The sequence below is a fragment of the Mesocricetus auratus genome, unplaced genomic scaffold (genome assembly GCF_017639785.1).
Source record: "Mesocricetus auratus isolate SY011 unplaced genomic scaffold, BCM_Maur_2.0 Super-Scaffold_100676, whole genome shotgun sequence".
Taxonomy (NCBI): domain Eukaryota; kingdom Metazoa; phylum Chordata; class Mammalia; order Rodentia; family Cricetidae; genus Mesocricetus; species Mesocricetus auratus.
The window spans coordinates 26292407-26310394 of record NW_024429266.1 but is presented as its reverse complement, the minus strand read 5'-3'; the positions used below and the strand labels follow the sequence as shown (position 1 = coordinate 26310394).

At 46.0% G+C, this 17988-nt stretch overlaps 1 protein-coding gene across 4 annotated transcripts in view; it reads left to right on the top strand.

Moving 5' to 3' along the window:
- Positions 1-17988, top strand: part of Cd247 (CD247 molecule) — a 75475-nt gene that overhangs the window by 5361 nt on the left and 52126 nt on the right. For 2 of the 4 annotated variants that reach the window (XM_040737294.1, XM_040737292.1), the window contains exon 2: positions 458-553. In XM_040737294.1, the coding sequence (XP_040593228.1) occupies positions 496-553 (58 nt within the window). In that variant the 5' untranslated portion in view covers positions 458-495. The other 2 variants (XM_040737293.1, XM_040737295.1) reach the window with 2 other exon arrangements.

Sequence of the window (17988 nt, the reverse complement as noted above, 5' to 3'; positions counted from 1 at the left end):
GAAGTCTGAAATCTAGAGGTGCCGAGTGCTTCAGGCAAGGTCACACAGCACCCAGGGAAGTGGAAGTCCCCACATTTAGCCCACCCATGGATTGGGAGCTCTGTCCCCCTTCCAGCCTCCATAAGGGCCAGTGTTCTTACATGCCCTGGAAACTTAGATATGCCCAGGGTTCGACTTTGGCAGTCAGGGGTCAGATACAAAAGAATTTTAAAAATAAGTACATAAAACCACAGTCAAATAGAAGAAAAAGCAAAACTCAGGCAGATACATTCTTACACCCTAAAACCCCAAACCTCCAGAGCTTCCTGCCTATGAACCGAGAGGGGGAGTGCGAGTGTGTCTTGGCGTTACTGGCAGGTGCTGTCTCAAAGACCCACGATCCTCCACTTCCTGGGGTGGCAGCCACAGAACAAAGCCTGCAGAGACTTCAACACCTCCCTTTCTCCCATCATTCCAGGCACAGCCACCTCTGGGCACCATCCCGGGAAGTAGAAGATGAAGTGGAAAGCGTCTATTCTGGCTGGCATCCTCCAGGTGCACTTCCCGGGAGCAGGTAAGGGTGCTGTTTCCGTGGCCGGGCTCCTTTAGAGGCTCTTCGTGTGTGAGTGGCAGCAGATGGGTGCGGAGGACCTAGCGCCTCTGCTAAAGCCTGTCCTCCCAAAGTCAATGGGCGGAGGGGCAGGAGAGGGTTGGGTCCCACGCAGGCGCCTGTTTTGTGGCAGCGAAGCTGGGTGCTGGTTCAGAGCCCGCTGTTTGAAAACACAGCTGTAGATTGTCCAGTGATGAAGGAAGAGGAGAGAGTCTGTGGAGGGAAGGGTGAGGAGAAATGGAGCAAAAAGAGCTACCAAGGCAGGCAGCTCGGCGCCGAGAGGCAGCATGTAGACCAAAGCCGTGCAGGTTCGGATACACCAGCCAGGCCACGCTCTGTTCTGCCTTCCAGATATCATGTCTACTTCCTTCCCCCTTGGGTTGGCATTGCCACTCTGCCCCATTCTTTCCTACTTTGCCGACAAATGACATTACCATGGTCAGTCGGGGGGGGGTCGTGACCTGTGGCCCTGGATGCCCTGAAATACCTTGTAAGGGTCGAACCAAGAGGACTCGATGGAGGGAAGTGTACGGAGTTTGCGACCTTTCGCAAGGTGCATTGCCACTTTCTGGCCCACAGGCTTAAGTCTAAGCTCACCCTGTAGTGCTGTCCCCACACTATGGCCACCAGCCCTATGATGCACCCATCTCTGCCTCAGTGACGCTCACACGGCACTCTGTCTGACCCAAGCAGCCAGAGGCACTGACAGAAGTCGGGAGAAGGTGGAAGAGCGGGCAAGCGAGCGTGTGCTATCATGACCAGCCCAGAGGAGAGTTTGTTTGCGCCTGTGCTCATTACAGTCCTCCGAGGCCTACTTTTCTGCATGTTGTAGTCTTGGTGTACTTCCTAGTTCAGACACTGGGGGTGAAAGCAAGCGAACAGAAGACAAGCTGGGCCACTCACAAGATTGGTGTCATGGTGTCTTCGTTTTGTTTTGTTTTTGTTTTCTCCAACAAAGAGGACAGTCTGTGTTTGAACCTAGAGAAACAGGAATGGTAGCTGTAAGCATCCTCCCTCCACTTCATAACTCGCCTCAGGATGGTAGCTTGTTGAGGGGCAAGGCTGGGAAGGCAGGAACCGTCAGCAACATGGTTGTGACCACCAGGGAAGGCACAAGACTCGGCAGCGCTGGGCTGGCACCTCGGGGGCTGTGAGGATTCAGCAATCCACCCTTCTATATGACCATAGTGCTTTTCTCCGAAACGGCCTGGCGGGCATGACTCACAGGGTGCTGTCGGGTAACAGCTCTGGAGGGAGCCCACAGCAGTCCTTCCTCACAGGCAGGGGCACACCTTCACAGCCTGAGGGGTTGGTTTTCTGACTTCAGGGGCAGCTGCTGCAGGCAATAGCTCTGGATTTGTGGCAGCAGGCTCCCAAGAGACAGGGGAGGAGAGGGTCAGATTTCTCCACTTTTTTCTGCTCCTCGCTGATCCGTGTATGGCAGGCTCTGGAGCTCAAGTGCAAGTTTAGGGGAGTTAAGGAGAGAATTAAAGGGTGCTGGGTTGGTGGTGGCTTCCAAGACCAGTAAACAAACCCCACCCAGAGGCCAGGAGGCCTGTGGCCATTTCCACCAAAACCAAGGAGGCCTGTGCCTTTCCTATGTGTTTCTTTGGGAAAGCCCAGCCACTGGGGCTAAGCCAGTATTAAACTAATCCGCATGACCACGTCCAAGCCTGAGGCAGGAAGGACTAAGATGGAGTCTGGGAGGCGCAGAACATGTCTGTCTGCCAACCCTCAGCTTCTGGGTACTTCTAACTGCCCCCCATGGCTAAGGATAAACCCAGTGGTCAGAACAGTCTTTGTCCACTCTCCAGTGAGGGAAAGCATCTCTGGTGTGAAGCCTCAGGGTCTGTGAGACACTCTGCTTCTAAGAAGGCCGCAGGCAGGGCAAGTCAATCATAGCACTTCCTAGTAGCATGGCCCTAAGCAACCTAGTGGATCTTGATGGTCCTGGGTGACATTAGGTTTCCTCTAAAGCAAAGATACTAACGCATTCCTTGCAGAGATGTGAAGGCAAGATGTGAATGTAACACTTCATAAATAGAGATACATGCGTATATGTATATGCACACATTCACACATAAAGGAAAATCAATAGACAGAAATCGAACTAATTATTAGGAACAGGAGATGGAAGCCTGTGGCTGAGATTCTTAACTCATAAAGCAGCAAGCATCATCTTCTCCTGATAGTATGCAACTCGCCCCTTCTCTGAATTCTGGGCACACTAACCCCAGCACAGAAAACCAGCAGTGGGTCCCGTGGCAAATGCGGATCAAAACTTGGAATGGACAGAAGATGAGCATTGCATCTACCATTTCAGTATCTTTAGAACACGGTGTAGGAAAGTGTTCCTTCAAAGTGAAAACAAGACTGAAAATAAAGAAAGAAGGCAGGGGGTGGGTGGGGTGCAGTAGGGTGTATTCAAAGCAAAATGCACCTGGCCATCACGTTTAGGGTGGCCATCCAGATCAGTGTGGGTGTGGCATGGGTGTACACTGACTAGGGATTTATGTACAAACATCTTAAACACCAAATCTTGGTTGACACTTCTGGAAATGGACTAGAAGGAAACAAAGTGATGGCGTTGCTAGTGTCCCACAGATGGCATTTTCCCCGCTGCTTTGTTTTGTCCTGCAGCCCCTGACCCTGTTTCCAAGTCCTTGGTTTCATTTCCCTACTTCAGCCCTGCTCAGACTCTGGAGACTAGACACTACAGTTGTTGCCACAAAATGCCTCCACTAACAGTCCTAAGACTTTAGCCCAGCTTTGTTAAACCACTCTATTCATTCAGCATTGTTTAGTTTTGCTTTTGTTTTTTAAGAAATAAGACTAGCTGGGCATGGTGGCGTGCACGTTTTTAATTGCGGCACTTGGGAGGCAGAGACAGGTGCGTCTCTGAGTTCCAGGTCAGCCTGGGTTATATAATGAGACACTGTATAAAGATAAATAAATAAAAATAAGATTTAATTTTCATTGAATATAAACCTTTTCTTTCACAAGTCACCCAGCATGTATGTGTCTTATATTTTATCTAGTTGGTTCTAGGCATCACAGAGAATTGCTTTAGATTCAATTAGTATAGGCACACAATTTGATGATACCCTTTCTCCCCTTGCTTTTATATCTATAGGTTGGGTAACTGATTAAATAAAGGTCAGAAATAGTTCAGACTGATTTTTTAGACTTGAGACAAAGTTACTGCTTCTTTACGACAAAATGATGGTAGCTAAAATAGGAACAAATATCAGTGAATTTGGTTGAAAAACCAAGTCATTTGACCTGTTAGCTGAAACAAGTCATTTTGCATTGTGTGTGGATAGTGACCACAGTCCCCGAAGAGAGAGATACCCTTGTTTGCTCTCGGATACATTCTCAGTGTTCAGCACAGTATTTAGGACAGAGTCAACGCACAATATATATCCCAGTGTTTAGTTTTGGGGATGAATTAAAGGTGAGTGAGTAAAGGGAATCTAGACGTTTTCACACAATTAACCTTAATGATTTATTGGATTGGCATCATTTGGGTCTTTCAACACTTTAGTAGTAAACTGTGACTGTTAAAAACAAAACTGAATTAAAAAGTCATGAATTAAAGGGGCAAGGGAACAGAATAATCCATCATGAGTTACAAAGTTAAAGTGGTCATGCTTAACCTTATGAAATTCTGCTATTGAGTTTTGTTTTGCTTTGGGGGTACAAGAAGCACCTCATGCATGCCAGGTAAACATTCTACCACTGAGTTGTATCTGCAGACCTCTTTTTTTTTTCTTTTTTTTTTTTTTTTTTTTTTTTTGCGGTGGGACCGGCTCAGTCTGCTGCACTAGAACTCATTTTATAGTCCAGGTTGAACTTGAACTTGCAATGTTCCCACCTTGGCCTCCTGGTAGTTAGAATTACAGGCCTGTGTTGTCGACCCAGATATTTATTATGTTCGTTTCAAACGACTAAACCAATAGTCTATCATAAAACCTAGCAAATGCACTCTTTTCCTGCTTCTGCTCTAATACTGGGGAAAAGCAGTTGATCACTGCTGGAGAAGGATGGTTAATGAACTAATAAGGCAATGACGGTATCCCAGGAATAGAACATTCTGTGGATTATAGCATGAATCACTGTCCAGTGTGACTTCCATGTGTGGTCTTCATGACCACTCTGCAAATTCATGCACCATGCTTTTTCCGGTATTTCCTTCCTGGTGACATTTAGGCTGTTTCTAATGCTTGTTGTTTTCAGGGAAAATATACATGTAGCTTTCTTTATGGGGGCGGTGCAAATTCAGGACTGACGATTAAAAGAACAGGTCAAAATAAAAGCATTTCACAGTGGACTCTAGACTCAATAATCCTCTTGAGAAAAGAATGTGACTTCTCTCCGTGACCGTCTGCACACGGTTGTGTCGTGCTGGAGCGGGCTGTGTGGCGAGGAGAGAGAACTCTAGGAAGAAAGAACTGGATGGGACTTAGGGCTCTTCCAAGGCCTCTGTCAGTTGGCGAGTAGACCACCTCCTTCCTAAGATGGCGGGGATGGTGTTCTCCTCACAGAGTGGAGATATGTTCAGGGTGGCCAGGCTCAGGGTGCTTGGGCAGTGTGTTTGTTTCCTAGTCTTCAGGATAGAATATTGTTTTCCCAGTGCAGCAAAGCAGGAACACAGCTCGAGTGTACTTTTTTTCTTCCTCTCACTAACTGTAGGGTAAAGTTGGGCAGAAATGTCTCTGTGCGCCTTAATTTCCCACGTGTGCAATGAGGAATGGCGAGAAAGCTGAAGGCTCCCTTGGGCTACAAAGTGAATGGCCTATGGCCAGACGCTGCAAAGGCGTCAGGAAGACTTTTCCACCTATCCCTCTAGTCTCACCCGCACCCTACCTCACTGGTACTGCCTCTCGGAATTTGAAAAATAACCTCTTTTTCTACCCAGAACTCTAAATGCTGCTTCTGGTTGGGACCCCCACCCTCTCACATTGTTTTAAACTTGCCAGGCAAGGCCTCTGCTTTGAAAATGTCAACATCTTCTGGCTTGTTCCTGTGCTTGTTCCTGTGCTTACATATCAATCGGTTGCAGACTTACTGAGGGCCAGGCAGGACTTGGTTGGTGAGAGACAAAACTGATGCTTAAAGCAACCAGATCGCAGTGGTGGGCACGCTCTGTCTGTTGGCTGTGTGCTACTTGGCAACAGCTTCAGACCCGAGGAGGGGGGGGAAGGGGGGAGTAACAGAAAGCACTAGAAAAGGGCAGTCAGGACCCAAGCCCCATTCAGGCGGCTCTTTTGAGTGCCACCCTTCGTGTTTGCAGAGGGCACCCTGCGTGGCTGATCTCGGCTGTCTTGTGGCCAGCAGCTCTGAGCTGTAGAATTCTTTCTGTAACTGAGGAACGCCTGTAATCCCAGTGGCTGGAGGTAGACAGGAGGGCCAGGAAGCAATGCTTATCCTTGGTTATAAAGCAGATTTGAAGCTGGTGTGGGCTACTTGGCTTGTCTCAAAAAAACATGAATATAAAAATGAGGAGAAGAAATTACTGTCAAAGATGTGGTGACTTGCTCAAGAGGAAGACTGAGCCTCAAAGATATTGTCTTCAGTCCTTGGTTCACAGTATGCGTTCAATACTCTTCGTGGCCGCCTTACCTGACTTATTGATTGGCATTGTCACACACATGAGGGCTGAATTCCAAAGCAGACTTTAAAAGAATTCCCCTTAGGAAGTGCTTAATTCTATTCTATTTTCAAATTTTGAAGTAAAAAAAATCATTTTGACACTGAATATCTTTGTTTGGCATGGTTTTCTGCTGAGCGGGAAATAAGGACTTGTTAAGAAGGGAACTCTGTTCATGTCTGACATGTTACTACAGATCTGGACTCAGATTTCCCAAACCTGGTAAACTCATATTTTCCATTTTAGTTCTAATAAATATAAGTATTGGGGGAATTTTCCTTGAGAGAGACATACCTCAGTTTGCAGTTCAGTTCATACCTGCATGTGCTCAACCACCCCTCCTACAGTGTGCATGGAAAATAAAAAAATATAAATTAAACCATGTTTGAGAGGGATTGACCCCAAACAATTGATTAAATTAACCTTTTAGGAATACATCTCGATCCATGCAAAGTTTTATAGGTATTCAATTCTTTCAAGGAGTAGCACAATGTTAGATATAGATTCTAAAGTGAATATTTCAAAACAAAGTCCTGAGAGCAGCGAAATTGTCATTGAGTGACAAATACCTTCAATCAGTTTGCAATTACTTACATCTACTTTTAGCACTGAGACATACATCTGTCTAGGCTGTACTCAGGAGGACAAGGCCTTGTGCTGTTGATGGGGCAAAAGTAACATCCTAAGAAGGCTGATACTTGAAGCAGAAGTATGGTAGCGGCAGACACACAAATGTCCGTGTCTCCTAGAGTGACCACTTCAGCAGGACATTTGTATGTGTGCCAAGCTGAGCACTGTAGACACTGTTGCCTTAGCCTAACTGTGGGGATGGGAAGAGAGCATGGCTCAAAACATATACCAACACTGACATCGCCACTTAGAGTTAAACAAATCCCCACTGCTCTCTTGCTGTAGAGACTGGAAACCCAGGTATGCATGCCTATATAGTTTCCCATCATGCAAAGTTGTACTAGCCCCAAGATGCAGCATGACTGACGGCCCTCAATCAGACTAGACTCAACGTGATGGTAGGAGAATCCAGAAGAAAAGGAATAATGGGGAGACAGAAGCAGAGATAGTCTGGAGAAGGGGAACAGAGGTTGCATCCTATTGCTTCAAGAAGATGTGAGGTGGGGTGAGGTGATCAGGCTGCTTCAGGGAGAGGGTCACTGGACTTGTTATGGAATAGCAGAAGCCTAAGTGCTGTGTGCTAAAAGCTGTGTGGATGGTGGTGAACATACCTATTGGGGCGTTCGTTTCCACACTGATGGATGCAGGGGTCTGTGCCCCCGTGTTCATAAGGTGAGTGTGTGTGTGTGAGAGAGTGTGTGGTATATTCTGGGACAGGGTATATGAAGTTGTGATTGTGTTAGTGCATGTGTTCCATGTATATACTCCTCTGTGTGCCGATGGATATGGTATCTGCCGGAATGTGTATATCAGCATGTGACCTTGTGTGTATTTACATGGTATGTGTCTTTAAGAATGTTGTTCTGGCCCCACTCCCCTGGAACACCTATCCCCAAAGTCAGCCTGGCATTTCTCTCTTTGTTTCTCTTTCCACCTGGTTCCCAAGATTAAAAATGTTAACACTGCCTGCTCTCACCTGTGGAAACTCGCTCCACCCCAACACTAAGTCCAGATATACAGTGACCTCCCAGATGCATAACCATCATAAATTAGCTGCACTGAAAAGTCAAAATAAGGCAGAAAATTGTTATTCTCAGAACCCAAGTTTAAAAACGCCACACAAATATTTTCCTATTGTGAGTTCTTCTCAGAGTTTGGGGTCAGCACACAGATAGTTTCAGGAACACATAATGATCATCAGAAAATGTCACCAGCTCCCCACATTCTCAGAGTTTCTTCCACAGTAGTCTTGATGTGTGTTTGGGGGCAAAGCAGCTAGCACACATTTGATGCTTCTTTTGCTTGCAAGTATTCCAACAAAGTAGCCCTAGTAAACTACTGTGGCTATCAATATAGTTGTCGAACTAGTTTATTTTTAGTGTCTAATTATCTAAGCTATCTGGCTAATCCATTGTTGATTAATAGCAATTAAATACCCTGAAAGCATCTGCCCCGTGTCCCCAATCAAACAGCCTGAAGATGATTGGCCCGACCAGCCCAGGGAGCAGGCCCATTTCTTAGAGTTGGACATTCATGATGCTGGAAATAATATTCTCTGGTTTTAAAAAGAGTCTGAATGTGGCTTCTGACACACTGCTATATGGTCTGGCCTAATTTCCATCATTTTTGTCGACCTGTGCTAATTTCCACGCTGAGTTCAGTAGCAAAGAAAGCACATATGGATTGGATGCCACCCAGGACTGTTTTGAGTTAGACTAGAGGGCTTCAGAAATTCCTCCTTTGATTTCTCAGAGCAGAGCAAAATCTTTGTCTTTTCTCCCACTTAACTATCAGTGCTTCAAAGCCCAGACCCATATAAAATACACAAATGCTTTCTAGACAAAATGAATCTTGCCCGTTTTCTTTGGGCTTCGATGGGAACAATAAAGATCGAACTACAAAAGGTTGGCAAAGAGGATTATTCTTTTTCTTTCTATTAAGCGTAGGGGCTTCAAAAGAACAGCCTAGAAAAGTCAAATAATTGTATCCACCACTGTTCACCCATCCATTTCCCTGCTGACCTGTCCTGTGAAAAACCCTTGAAAACCTTGGCCAGCTCTCACCTGCCCATTGCAAATGCTGCTTTGTTAAATGTTTGAGTCTGTAATTCCATGAGAAAGACCTGATGAAACAAACTCCATTTCAATGGCCACCTCATCAGGGAATAGCACTTTGGGCTGGGGGTACTTCTAATTTTGAGAGCTTTGTAGTCTCTGTGTTGGGAGGGAGCTACTTGAAGACTTGAAAATGAGCCGTGAATAAAGTCTACAAATGTTTGCTATCCAGAGGGGCCAAGGTGGATGTCGGAAGAAGACTTAGGAAACAGGTTTTTGATCTTCATGGCCATCCCTTGATTGCATTGATTTAGAAAAGCACATTTATTCCTTTAAATACAAAGTTTTAGACTTGAAGCTGGTCTAATTACTGGCTTCCTTTCAGTCCTCAGAAAACTCTGTCACTTTGAAGGGCACAAAATGGCTCCTTGACACCAAGAGACACGGGAAAGATTAGACTGTGTAGGTAGGGATTTTTAAGTTCAGGATTGACTGTTTTCTAGCAGTGGTCCAAATCTGTTTCAGTTTTTAAAAGCAGAACAATAATCTGTCAACTGGCCAGGCATCTAAAGTTCAATGCAGAATGACCACTAAGCGTCTGGCTCGGGAAGGTCTAGTTCTCTTGGTTTGGGATGCTGCCCCTAATCAGTCTCTTTGAACCCATGGTGTTGAGTTAGGGAGATGGCTTAGTGGGTAAAGTACTTGCTGTGTAAGCATGAGGACCTGAGTTCAGTTCCCCAGCACACACATAAAAACAGGCAGCCTTGTGCACTTGCAACCCCAGCTCTGGAGGACAGAGGCAGGAGTTGCAGTGGCTAGCTCACTGGCCAAGTAGCCAGCTTAGCTATAACCGTGAGATCTATGTTCAGTGAGAGACCTGCTTCAAAAAATAAGATGGAGAAGAGATGGGGAAGATGTTCTGACGTCAGCCTTTAGTGCCACAACGCACACTTGCACACATGCAGATGCCACATGTGCACACAAGTGAGTGAATGTTGCCTCTGTTCAATAGAAGCTCAATAAGTGAGCAAGTGACCCAAGGGGCTTATGTTATAAACGTGTAAGTTTAGACAATGTTCATAACATGCCGGGTGAGTTAGGCTGAAAAGGGGGAAAATATTAAGTAACAGGAATCTTCACTCACTGGATGGGACCTTTGGAAAGCTTTGTGCAAGAGAACATTATAACTATCTAAATACTAAATACACTTAGGAGAATACCATTTAAGGAAAAGCTATAGTTAATTCTTTAGTATTATGAGACTAACCTTCTAATTTATTCCCATGAGTGATCATCTTTATAGTTGGATTTTCTCATAATCAACAGGTATACTACACTTTTTGAAAACATTTATTTCTTGTTTTATTTATTTTGTGTGTATGCCAATTCTTTCCTGAGCCTGAGCCTACATAGTCATGTTGATGATAAGGATAGTGACCTGGGACTTGGCAACCAAACTGATAGGAATAGGATGACCTGCTAGGTCAAGCTACTTGGAAAAAGACTGAAACCAAATAGAGAAGAACAGGTATTTTATTATTATTATTATTATTGTTATTATTATTATTATTATTATTATTATTGAAGACCATGTTTTAAAGGTCACTCCATTGAGGCTGGAGAGACGGCTCAGCAGTTAAGAGTACTGACTCCTTTTCCCAGAGTACCCAGGTTCATTTCCCAGTACCCACATGGAAGCTCTCACAACCACCTGTAACTCCGGTTCCAGGGGATCTGACAATCTTCTTCTGACCTTGGAGGGCACCAGGCACACACAGTGCACATATGTACATGCAGACAAACATTCACGTACATAAGATAAATATATCTTAGAAAAAATTCACTTCATGGGCTGGAGACGGGGCTCAGCTGGTAGAGTTCTTGCCTAGTATGGACAAAGCCCTGGGGTCAGTCCGCAGCCTGCACGGTGGTGGAGCATGCTTCCGCCCCCGGGTAGAGGCAGGAGGATCACAATGCAAGCTCATCCTCCACAAGTGTGAGGCCAGCCTGAGCTGCACGAGAACGTGCCTTTAAACAAAACAAAACAAAAGCCACACAATGGGGGAAGGGGAAACGCAAAAGGGAAGGGATATACTTTATGTGCTTAAAAAGCAAAAGCAGAAAGATGAGTTCAAAGCCCGCTTTCCTTACAATGCAAAGCCAGCCTGGACTATAAGAGACCCTGACTCAAAAACTAAGCACAAAACCAAAACAACAGTCAAAAAACTTATCCCAGATGTAGTGGCCAACCCTTCAATCTTGGCGCTCAGAAGGCAGAGGCAGGCAGGTCTCTGAGTTTGAGACCAGCCTGGCCTATAGACTGAGTTCCAAGACAGTCAGGGTTGCATAGCAAGACCCTGTCTCAATAACAAACAGAAGCCACTTATGAGAAAGAAAATACAGGGCACACCTATTCTGTGCTTTTGAGAAAGTAGTACTTAGTGTCACAGGTTGTATGATACAGCCCAGATGACAGCCTCCTAATAAACATTTCAAAGAAAGAGAAATGTCAGATGAGGTGCTGTGAGTGAACAAAACAAATGCTTTGGAGAAGAGGGCGGTTTCTTGTATTGTTTCCAGACATCAGGGCAGAGAATGCTGGGGCACTGTTAGTGATGTCACCATATTCCAGGAGGAGCAATGAGGCCCATGGTGCATGGCTAGCAGCAGGTATCACGAGAGGCAGCCTGTTCTCTGCCTCACTTTATCATGGTGAAGGACAAACATGCAGTGCTGTAGTGTCCCTGAAGTAGGGACTGCTCATTGTCTGACATTGGCCTTGGACCTTGAGATAGGAGCTGGGTGTGTGTGCTACTTGGAGAAAGGAGTGAGAAAAAACCAGATCTGGTGGAAGGGACAGGATACTCCACCCTCAGAAACCCAGACAACCAACAGTGGCTCCTGGTAGCCCCTCCCACCTGCAGGCTGGTTTTGGGATACAGAGACCAGCAGCAGCAGCTCTCACTGCCATGAGCGCCCAATGTAGAGGCCACTCCTCCTCCAGGTGGGGTCCTGCCTTACCTCTTTCCACTGTGCGCGCTGTGGGGCGTTGGCATAACTTAGCTTGCAGATGCATGTTAGTCATCTTCATCTTTATGAGGTGTCCTCTGTGTCAAATGTCTCCCTTTATAAGGGCACCAGCATGATTGGGGTAAGGCCCATCTGAATGGCCCCCCACGGGTATCACATTCACAGGTGCTAAGGCGGCAGCACTCCAGCATATTTTGGTGGCCACTGTTCAGTACATATCAGCAATGCTTCCTGGGATCATCTTCCAGATAAACTGTGTGGATTCTAGTCTTTGCCCTAAGTTTAGTTAAGGATGTGACCTCTGCAGATTCAGAGGTATCATGAAGCTTTGTCAGCACCACGTAGCAAGTGTCACACAAATCCTGATTTGACTCAACATTTTAATGTCTCATTTAAATGCAGGCACATTCTTCTGGGGCTTTCTGAGGACTCCAGGCAAGGTTGTTTCTAGGGGGACCCAGTCTCTACCACTGGGCAACTGTCAGGGAAAGAAGACTTGCAGCCCTGTGGCCTCTGAGCCTATGCTGCCATGACTGGCACAGCTGCCGAGCAGTCTCCGGAAGATGGAATAAGCGTGTGTCAGAGAGATGGCACCTCCTCTCTCGGAAGCACCGGGGTTGCCCTTTAGAAAAACATCACCCGAACATTCTGCAGTCTCAGAATGAATCTGCCGGTGATTCAGGCAGTGCGGCTTGATCCGGATTTCAGACAGCTCGTCCCGTTTCGCCGCCTCCTTTCCTTGTTCCAACTCTGCCATCGTGGTCCCACAGAGCAGTGAATTGACAGAGGGACCCTGACATGAGAAGCCAGCAAGCAGCTGGGACTTGACTCTTCCGTCTTCTGTGTGGTCTCCCATACTGGGGAGGAAAAGAACGGGTTTTCAGGTCACAGCTGCAAGGCCCCACCTGTGGGGTGGGTGGATGTAGCTCAGTCGTGAATGAAAAGTGCTTCAGACATGTTCTCCTTGTGAAGGTAAACTAGGAATCAATTGTTTATCCTGTTAGCTTTCTGCTGTCAGTAAACATTTGGGAAACTGGATTAGGATGCAGTTCTCTCTTGTGAGAAAACACCATGTAGACAAGGTGGCATCTCATGTGGGACTTGGTGAGAGAATTTGTTGGCTGACAACGAAATTGCTTTGGCTCTACATCATATCCCTTCCTGCTGCAGGGGCAGGCCACCCATACCCACCATGTGTACTGCTCAGCCCATGGCTGTGAGCCTCGGTTCTGGAACCAAAGAGTTTTCCTGTCAGTACTTCATAGCTGTGCATGCTCAGAAGCTCTGTACATCTGGAGCTCTTCGTCTGCTAACAACTGTATATTATCCACTCAAAGGGCTAACTTCTTAATGCGTGAAAAGGGGTGAGTTCGGTGGCCAGCTCATGCACTGGATGCATGCTGGCTCGTAAGGGATAGTCATACTGTGTTAACACTGAGGGCTGACTTGTGTTGTCAAATAACTGATATCACTCAATGGCTTTCCAGGTAATTATATTTTGCTTTGCCAACAGAAAGGCTTGTGAACAAGGATCCTGATATTTTATTTCTCTCTATTCTGTGTATACCTAAAATTGGTCTTTGGATATTCTCAAATGGTAAGCCAGTACTTAGGCCAAAGGACCAGGTACTAAATATTGTGGGATTTATGGCCCATATGAGCTTTTCCCCAATTACTCAATGCTATCACCGTAGCACAAAAGCAGCCACACGTATGTGCAAACAAATGAGCAGGAGATATGCCAATAAAACTTTATTGCAAAAACAGGCAGCTGCCTATATTCTTTGGCTTATGGGCCATCCTTCACACATCCCTGGTCGAGAACAGTAGGAACAGAGAAAGATGCCTGAGTCCATGTCCACCTCCACCTCTTGGTTTGTCATCTTTGTTTAGGAGACAGTCCTACTGGCAAGCAACAGCCCACCTCTGTTCCAATCACACAGCACCAGGGAGACACCTGGGGGGTGGGGGACGGGACACGACTATCCCCCAACATCCACACAGCTGGAGTAGGTGGTTTGGCTCCACAAGCAGATAGCACAAGACCCAAGCTTAAAGTCAAGATGATATACATTGTTGGGGCAGCGTCCTCCAGACAGATCGCTCGCTGTCTTGCTGAAGTGAAATGGAAAATCAAATGTGATTCCGCTGGCCCTGGTGATAAAAGCTTTTGTTATTGTTCTCAGTCTTGCTGTATTCATGGAGAGTTTAGTCATAGGAGTTTCTATTCTCAGGAACTCACAGCACATCAGTACATGGCTCACTTACCTTCATAATAGCTGTGCCCCACATAATGGGAGGGGGGCAATTATGAGAAATCATGTGTGCTACTATAGCTATCATCAGATAAAACTTAATAAACAGCACAAATGTGCTATACAGGCTGCCTCTCTAGTTCATATTAGAAACTCTGTCAGTCAAAGGATAGCACATTTTTATTTTAACCCTTTGCACAATCTTTGAAGTTGTGTTGATTTGGAGAGGGAGAAACCAGCATCCTGTCAAGAAAAGATGGAAACAGACTGGAATTAAAAAGCAAATTGAGTCTGGGTGGAAACTGCATGAACTACTGTGAGATACTGAGGTACTGGGTTAGTCCAAGGTTTTCTCACTTGGAAAATGGAAAGTTACATGATGTGGTCTCCTCATTGTGCTAAGCACTCTCCTCTTAATGGCATATATTATCCGTTTGGAAGCAATCATCTCCTTTGGGTTGTGAGTAAAATAAATCGAGTTAAATGGTTCTTCTTCATGATATAGAGAATATTTCTCCGATGTAGCATAAGATAATCTCACCCAAGAGGAGTTTCCCACACACAGCAGTAATGGGAGGAAATCTAATAAAGACCCCCGCCCCCTGCCCTGCCTCAGGGAGGGGAACCCTGTGTGAGAGAGCTTTATCAGGTGAGCACTTACAACACATGGAGTAGTGTTGGGCACTGTTATGTGACATTCGTCATGGACAATGATGGACAGCTAGCTTACACTAATGGGAAGGTAAGATTGAAGAAGGTGTGAGACTCTCAAGATTGGTGGCGAGTAGAGTTGGAATTTGAATCCCAAGTTCGCTCGCTCTCTCTGCACGGTTGGTGGGGCCACTTAGGGTCTGTCTCTGGCTTGGAGAGATGGGGCATGACAGGGCAAGTGATTTTATAGGAAACCTAAACTTTACACCTCAGCTTCCATTCTTACACACGTCTCTCATTTTCTGTTTGTTTTCCTTTTAGAGGTTACATTTTCCAGCCCTGGTTTTAACCCAAAGAAACATTATGTAAATTCCATCGGCTACTCTTGAGTAAGGCAAGCTGGAAAAACTACGTAAGGCCCACTGCCTAGCCTAACAGGATGTGGATACTTCAGCCGTGGCTAAGCCTGAACAACTTAGCCCTATGCCTTTCTGAGGATACGATACGCTTTTATGTTTGGTCCACTTCTGGCTGAATTGAGTCCCTCTCAATTGAATGCTGGAAACAGGATACCTCAACCTCTGTTGATATTTTGACCTAAATAATCTTTTGTTGAGACCTGTCCCCTGTGCTATACAATGTTTAGTGGCTCCCCAGACCTCCACTCATTAGATGCCAGTGGTACTTCCAAGTTGTGACAAGCTTAAGTGCCTTTGGATGTTGCAGAATATCCCCTGGAAGGCTGAGAATCAGTGAGATGGAATCGTGATTTTTGTTCAGTTGCTCAGTGATGATTAGCCCATGAGAGGCAATTCTCAGTGCATTTGGCCATCAAATGAACCAAGAGGCTGCAACTGATCCAGGACTAAGCATTTTCCCAGCATGCATTGAAATGATGACTTTGGAGGTGTCACAGGCCATGTGAGCATTGATTTTTGAAGTGGTTCTATCAAGGGTAGCCATCAACCAAAGCCAGGCAAGCACTTGACTTCAGGTGCCGTCCCCCTCCCCCCAGCTGGCAATATCTTCTGTCTTTCATCTGCATTTCTGACAATATGATGGGGTTGAGGGAGGTCAGTTTTAGCAGAAGTGAAAAGATAATAGATTTATGACCTAAATTAAAATTCTGGGCTTAACATGGCTAGTTATATGACTTCGGGTCAGTTCCTTGGCCTCTTTGAAACAATCTTCTTAATTAACCTTGCCTACCTTGAGGCATTGTTGGCAGGATTAAAGACATTGCATATAAAGAGTCCGTGTGGAAGCAGTCACGTGGTAGGGCTATAATAACCGTGCTCTGGTACTACAGGTTGAAAAGGAATGAATGACTAGTGACTGGGTAAAGGTGACATACTGGAGATATCAATGGTGGCTGCCAGTGGCCAGTCCCCAGATATGCTGTCCATTTCTGAAGTGCATTCGTATTTTCAACTCCCAGGAAGTCATCTCCACCTGGCTTTTCCCTCCCTGTCTCTACTTCTCTGACTTCTGAGGAACCTTTGTTTTCTATGACCGAAGGTTAAAAAGTTGTAAGTTTGTGTAAAACTCAAGGCACTGTTGCCTTTGGCCAACAATGATCTGAACCCAAATGTGAAAAACAAGTGAAGCCTGCAGCCTGAGCTGCCAGCAGTGAGCAGGAGCCACTGGCTCAGTGACACCTAGAGGAGAGGCCAGAGGACAGGAGGGGTGGCAGAAGGCTACCACTAACCAGGGTGTCCGAGAGGAAGCCACCAGCATCTGCAGCTTACGGCAGTAGGGTCAATGAGAAGAACCAGGGAGAAAGGGCCCTGTCTTCAGCAAATGATCTGGTCAGCATAGCCAGAAGCAAAGGTATGAAGGGGACATCTACAGCATGGGATCTGTGCTCAGTCAAGAACCTTGAAGATCCTTGGGCCTCAACTTTATTTCGGTGGCCCTGGGTAAGGAGGTGGCAGAATGACAAGGCTGGTGACTGATTCAGGAATGCAGCAGGTGGGAGTGAGGTTACACCTGGGTTGGCTGCCCCTGAAATAGTTCTGTTTGTTGCTGTTGAGACTTTGCCGTTCTAGGTCTGCTCTAAGCCCAGGGCTCTGCTGGGCCAGGCTGCCTTTCAGCTTTACATCTTGTTCTCACTCCAAATGCCAACTGCGTTTACAATCTTTGTCCTTGTGTATTCGCTGTTGCCCCGAAAGTAGTAATTTGCCACTAAGAAAGTCGCCCTTGCCTTGGAACCATAAAGAAAATGAGAACAAAGAACGCGGGATCCGGAAGTCAGCAAGTCTACTGCATCCTACTTAAAACTGAGTAGGCTTCCATTTCTGCATTTAGAACCTGAACACACGCGCTTTAAGAGATGCGATTTATCATATTTTATGAGGTCAAAGCATGCTTAGTACAGAAAGCTTGGGAAATACAGAAAGAAGAAAAATAAAAGGACAAAAAGCATTCTTTTAAAAAAATGCACACCACAACTCATGGGTACGGTTGCTATTTTCCTGGGCGGGGAGGTGCATGCATTTAACTTTGTAACTGCTCGTTTAACTAAACAGTAAATCACAGAAAAGCCATCTTCAGTCTTAGTCGCTGCAGAGGGCTGTAATTTATTTTACCTCTGCCCACCGGACATTTAAGATGGCTTCCAATTTTGACACCCTGTGAATAATGTCACTGTGGACACTCCCCAAATTCCTGTGGATATGATTATCTCCTTGGAATGCTTTCCTGGCAGTAGAGCTGCCGGGTATCACTCCCCTGGCTGCCTCTGGTAGCTAAACCTCTATTTGCCCAAACATTTGTCCCACACTTCCACTGTGACATTTCCTGAACTGCAGGCATTCCTCTATCAGATGGAGACTGAACGTGTGGCGATGACATGCATACATCACACACCTGGCCTGTTAGCCCCTGACAGAGCAGATGTGCGCTTAGGAACTGCCCCCCAATCTCAAACACAGTTTAGACTCTTGTCTTTCACTGTAATGTGCTTGGTTGGGCTTTTTCCCTCCCAGTGCCTACCCACCCTTCTGCTCTACCCAGAGGGCCTTACTTATCAGTTGGCTCTGCCAGGATCTTTCTGAGCCCAACCCACCTGAGACTCAGTTGTTCCCACCAGCTTCCTTCTTCCTAGTGCCTTCTCAAAGCCAGGCCCTC